The sequence below is a fragment of the Dendrobium catenatum genome, unplaced genomic scaffold (assembly GCF_001605985.2).
Source record: "Dendrobium catenatum unplaced genomic scaffold, ASM160598v2 fragScaff_scaffold_0, whole genome shotgun sequence".
Classification (NCBI taxonomy): Eukaryota; Viridiplantae; Streptophyta; class Magnoliopsida; order Asparagales; family Orchidaceae; genus Dendrobium; species Dendrobium catenatum.
Genome location: NW_021318462.1, coordinates 711,324 through 717,505, shown reverse-complemented (window position 1 = coordinate 717,505; position 6,182 = coordinate 711,324). Strand labels below are relative to the sequence as shown.

The 6,182-nt window shown below is 35.6% G+C and overlaps 1 protein-coding gene across 4 annotated transcripts in view; it reads right to left on the bottom strand.

Annotated features, from left to right (window-relative positions):
- Positions 1-5,729, bottom strand: part of LOC110093979 (recQ-mediated genome instability protein 1) — a 65,951-nt gene extending 60,222 nt beyond the window's left edge. For all 4 annotated transcript variants that reach the window (XM_020819056.2, XM_020819057.2, XM_028693021.1 and 1 more), the window contains exons 1-2: positions 5,112-5,729; positions 3,003-3,173 (exon numbers count right to left, since the gene is read on the bottom strand). In XM_020819056.2, coding sequence (XP_020674715.1) covers positions 3,003-3,173; positions 5,112-5,621 — 681 coding nt within the window. In that variant the 5' untranslated portion in view covers positions 5,622-5,729. The remainder of the gene's footprint in view (positions 1-3,002; positions 3,174-5,111) is intronic.
- Positions 5,730-6,182: the final 453 nt, after the last annotated feature.

The following is a 6,182-nucleotide window of genomic DNA, read 5'->3' as shown; positions in this document are numbered from 1 at the left end:
ACTCATTCAATCTGGCCTCAGAGTTTTTATCTTCTTCAATTTATTATCGATTTATGTGTAATAAGCTATCCATGATTTTGTAAGGTTCAAGACCAAGTTCAAATTGCAGTTTCATGTCATGTTGTCTTTGTATCCAAATTAAGCTTACAAAGTTTGAGCTCAAGTATTGCATGATTGTTCAAATCAAGTTCTAATTTCATTTGTCATTTGTAGCAATTTTGCATGTCCAAGTTCAAGAATCAAAATTCATTGCACCAAGCTCTTTTGAGTTCAAGTGGTCCACCTCTTATTTTTTTGAGTTTGTTTTGAGTTTGATTATCCAAGACTCAATATTTTTATTAGACTTGAGTTCAACAATTATATTCTCATGATGTTCAAAAAAACTGATTCAAGGCCTTGTAGTCTTGTTGAGCTTCGAATGAGAGTCCAAGTCTAGGTCAACTTTGAGTCCAACTCAAGTCTTTGCACAAACTTCTTGTTTTGAAATCTTGCTTAAAGCCATTTAACCTTATTCAAGTTTTGAATTTAGTTCAAATGATGTCCCAAATTAAGACTTAATAATTTTAAATTCCTGGATTTTCGACCAATTTCGGCAGCCTCCTCAGCGTCTCCCATGTTTAGGGGAAAAACCAAGAGGCAACCTTTCCCCTCGCGCTAACGTGAAGTTGCCATCAGGTAGGTTCAAAAATGACACCGCGTGATGATTGCAGAAAGTATTTTTTATCCCGCCCGCTACAGTTGAGCATTTAAGGGAGTTTTTTTTACAAGAAGAAAACAACATGGTTAGAAAAAGCACAGATTCCCCCCATCTGCACCAGACGTGGCGTTCGGAGTGATATTTCTATGACTTATAAATGTCATACTAATATATATATATATACTATATATATTATATTATTTTTTTTATCCCCCTTCGCCGCCAAGCCTTCGCACCGTATCTTCTCCTGCCTACAACGCTACGACGCGCGCAGCGGGTTTGCCAGCTCGTGCTAGCAGCATGAGAGGGACTCTTTAAATCGCTCACAGAGCGTTCGCGGCCGGTTTCGCCCTCCCTACAACGGCTATCGGTGCAGCACGTAGGGGGTTTGCCGGCCCCGTTGCAAGCCAGGAAGAATAATAATACTTTTTTAAGATTAATTATAAGTAAAATAATTAATTATTATTAATGATAATTTAATTATCATTAATTGTAATTAATATAAAATTATCTATATTACATTACTCACTAATCATGTATTAATGATAATAAATAATTATAATTAATTAATCATGATTAGAATGATTAATTATACTTAATGATATAATCATTTTATTATTATGATATAATTAACTATGATTTGATTTTTATAATTAGTTTATAACTAATTATAATTATTTTTATAAATTAATTATACTTAAAAATAATGATATAATAACTTATTATTTTTATAATTGATAATATAACTTATATTATTATTATAATAACAATAATAACAATAAGTAACTGTTATTATTGTAGTTATTACTTATAATAAACTTAAGTATCAATTATAATAATAACAATAATACAGTAGTAATTAATAATAAAACATATTAATTACATTTATACATAATAACCTAAGGAATTATCGGGCAAGAAAGAACGGGCAGGAGTCGGCTATAGGTAAGGGTCCAAGTGAGGTCTTCGGCTACAAATCCTGCTTGGAGATCAAGGTTTCGGCTAGATGCATTAGAAGACAGGCAGTGGAGGCTGTCGGGTTTAGGAGAGAAAACCGAACGGGGGAGCTCGACCGAATGGGATCGGGCGGCTACAGGTAGGCACGACGGATCTCTCTCTCTCTCTCTCTGAGGATCGACGGGAGAGATGGATCGGGTGGAGGCTTCGGATGGAAGAGGAGGAAGAGTCGGAAGGAGGGGAGAGGTATCGAGCTGGAGTGCGAATGGTGAAGCCGCTCATGTGGAGAGGCTTTCGCGTGTGGAACCCCGATAGTGGAGCCTTCGTTCGCATTTTAAAGAAGAAGGAAGAGGCGCTATCGATGTGAAATCGCGCGTGGTCGGCTCTGCTTCGACGCCGTTTGCAGGGTATGGGTACTGTAGCTGCGGCAATTTGCACAGGATTCGGTCAGGATTTCAGCATGGGTCCGACACAGGTAATCCTTTCAAGCAAATTTTTTATTTCTTTTAGCTTATCTGTTAGAGGTCAACATATATATATATATATATATATCTAATTCTATCATTATAATGTGTGTGGAGACAAATCATATGCATATGCATGGAGTGGATGCTCAATTTAATCAAGTTTATTTCAAGTAAGCCATCTTCTGATAAAAGCAAATTGATTTTGATGTTTAAAGTCTATTAAATTCGAGTGTTCAACAAACAAGTTATGAGTTCATGTGCAATTATTACATAGTGAAACTCAAACAAATCTATTGATAATGTAATGTAACAATAGAATGATAACAAAAAATATGACAAAATAATATTGACTATATTGAAATGCACAATGATTCATAGCTATAGACATAAGAATGTGAATCGTATTGCACACATTTTCCACAATGAAACACATATAAATCTAGTGTTAAAAATATACATACTTTTATTTAACAAGACAGTTCACAAAGCAATCAATCTATCCTAGGCCAAATTCAAACCGAACAACAAAGCAAGCATTAAAAACAATCAATGATGATCTTTTCATGGAATCATTTTTGGCAAAATATGTTCTTCAAAAAAATAAATTTACTACTATAGCTCTTCAAGCAAAGCATAACTACATTAGATTGAAAGCAGCATCTTAACTAACTCAATCTATGAGAATAGAAGGCGCTCTTAAATATCTGTAGCACATAAACATATGAAAAAAGAGGTCCACCATAATCATAAAAAGCATCATCATCATTAACAACATGAAATTAAAGCAAATTTTCAGACAATGGGCCAAAGTAATGTCATGTCAAAGCTACGGGCTTTGATGTAATAGACTCATACATACTACAGGTTTTCAATATACTGACCTTAAAACCAGCAAGAGAAAGAACTTCTAAGTCATGGATAGGCCTGTATTCCATGCCAAAAACATGTTGTACGCCATCCGATAAGGATAGTTTCAAACATCTTTTCAAGCTAGCCGGTGAATCATGATACCTCTCTCGAAGTCGACAACTTATATTGGTAACTTCATCAACCTAAAAGAAGAAATCATGTTTAAATAACAAATATATATGAAATAACAATGCTCAAGTGCTGAATCTAGAAGAAAATAAGGAAAAAAAAGTGAACAAGAGTATATCAATCCTTAATATGTGGCAGACAGGAAACAAAGTTAGCTTACAACACAATGAATGCTGAACAAAGTTCCAGATTCAAACAGAAAAGGCAGTTTCAAAAATATCAGAGACTAAAAAGAAATATCAAAATTAATATACTATTGAAAAGATATTAGAAATTAAGCATACAATGCTTTACTGACAACTAACACTAACAGCTACAGGCCCACAATATTGTTGCCTGCAGCAAATGGTGGTATTTTATCAAATGGTTCAAGAACAATTGCACTCACACTAACATTTATTACGTTGATAAAATGAAAATGGAATATGTAGCCCATTTCTCTCCTTGGAGCAGTTATACTAGAGAGAAAAGAAAATAAGGACTGTCACCCATTTCCCAACATAACTGCAAGATACAAAAAAAAAACAAGAAATTTATATAAGGTCCTAAGATTCACTTAAATTTACTTTTGAGTTCTGTTGTTTTAAGAAATGTCAATAACGCTAATTTGGACTTCGTGATTTTTCCTAAGTCCAATAGCTTTCCCACCAAAGATTTCCCTACAAAAAATAATCTTAGTGTAACTATTGTACCCTCCATAACATTTATCTCTGCAAATTCTACCAATCCGAGATCCTAGCAACTCGTGCTATTCCATGCAAACCCATGTTCAAAATAGTACTTCCTTTGTAAATATGGTTATTGAAAGTTTGGATGTGTTCATTGGCTGAGTAGATCAAATCACTGAAGATCAAAATATGTTTTATGTACGTTAACGTGCTTGTGGTTACTGAACGTCTGGATCAATTATTAGAATAATGCTGTTTTCCTGATGAAATGGATATGTTTATGCTAGAAAAATGAATCAAATTACTACAATATTGAATGTAATTGTATGATATTGCAATCTAGCTGTCGTAAACAATTAAACTAGTTGTTAAACCTAAAACTCATTGCTAAAAATAAGAATAGGGTTACTATCTTTGTGAATTTGGCTATGAAAATTTCAGATGTGATTAAAGAACAAATGAACATGATTGCTAAAAAATGATAATCAAATTATTCAAACCATGGAATTGAATACATGCATGTAAGAATCAAATTATTCAAAATTTGGATACGATTGCAGATTATATGGTTATGGCTATTTAATAATGGACTCAGAAAACATTTGTATGGATATGGATATCAAACATTTGGTTGTGATTATTGAAATTATATGCATAAACATAGATAAAGAAATGCTGCATTGGAGGCCATAAATGATGACGGAAGTAGAGGCAATAGCAACCACGTACACTTGCGGATGCCATTGGAATAGGAAGAGGCGAATGCCACGGACAATGAAAAGCACAGGGGTAACAAGAAAGAGGAGAGGCTAATTAACAAAGGTTGATGGGCAGTGAAGGCAAGGGTTAAAGACGAAGACAGAAAGTGAAAGGGTTGGGATCAGAAGTGATAGCTATTGCAAGCACAGGAAGTTTAAATGTGAGGGGCAGCAGGCATTACAAGAACCAGGGAGATCGAGGAAGAAACGGAGAGAGAGAAGAATAGACTTCTTTAACTAGAACAAAGAGGCGGAGAGCCTAGGATGGTATATTACATTGTTTGAACTTTGAAGATACTTTTAAGATACAAAACAGGTAATCCAAAAACGAAAAATGCATTGTTCCTTGGAATGCATAAGGGCTGACATATTTAAAGGATATCAGAAAATTAAATATTGCAATTTTCACAGTACCAAACTATTATTTTTCATTGTTATTACACGCTCAAGTCACATAACAGCTGTGATATTGAGGAAAAACTAAGAAGGAAATTTATTAGTTCGCACCAGAGACTTGACCACACACCTGCAACACGAAGGGTCCCTCTAGCTCGATTTTGTTCATGCAGTGCACATTCTCCGGTAGGATGCCAGCACCACAATAGTTCATGTCCGCGCTAAGAAACTGCTCAAAGCACATCCTCGCCTTACTGGCCATATCAAACCCCTCAAATCCCGGAACAGCGCGAACAAAGTTAGACAAACAGGAAGCCAGCCATTCCCGCCGCAGCGCTAGCCCCACCCGCTGGAGAAACTCATCGATTGGCCCAGCAGAAGCATCGGAGGGATCACCGGCAGAAGCCTCGACGGGGTCGGAGGTTAGCCCGGCATTCTGGACAGAAACCGGAGGGGACGAATGGTCCGAGAGAGCATCCTCTACATCCACGAACTCATCCTCCGATATCTCGAGAGGATCGTTTTGGGGAGGCGGAGGGCTACGTCTATGGTTAGTGTTCGACGTGTTTACAGTTTGAGGCCTCGGGGGAGCTTCATCCTCGTCGGAGGAGCTAGGCAAACGGAGAGTCCTTCTCCTCATGCTACCCCTTGCTCGCCGCCGGTATCGTTTTGGTCCGAAATTTCCCTCTAGGGTTTTGAGGTAACTAGAGCGTAGGATCACGCATTAGTTCTTGGCGCCAAATATGACTTCTTGCTAGGGCTGTTAAAAAAACGGCATTTGCTTATAGACTCATTTTATGCTCTAATTAACTAGTGAAATACAAATAAAAGTGGAATGTACTTATCATTATAGATATTGTAGTCAACCTATCAAATTATGGTGTTTAACTTTATCCTAATGAAATTTCTTAATGTGATAGCAAGCAAATCAAATAATAATTTAAGTTTGTAAAATATGCAATGTTATTGAATTGATGGAAATATTGAATTATTGCAAATTAGACAATATAATGGATAATCTAGTTTAATTGCGAGTGCATCAAAAGCATGTTGATATTATTTAAGAAAATATGATAAAAATAGAAAATATATTTATTACGTTTTAGAAAATATGAGTCAATAGAATGTGTGTTTTACATCTCAGCTTTGTATAAAAATTTGACGCGCTTAGATAAAAATAGTAATACTAGAAATTTTTTAC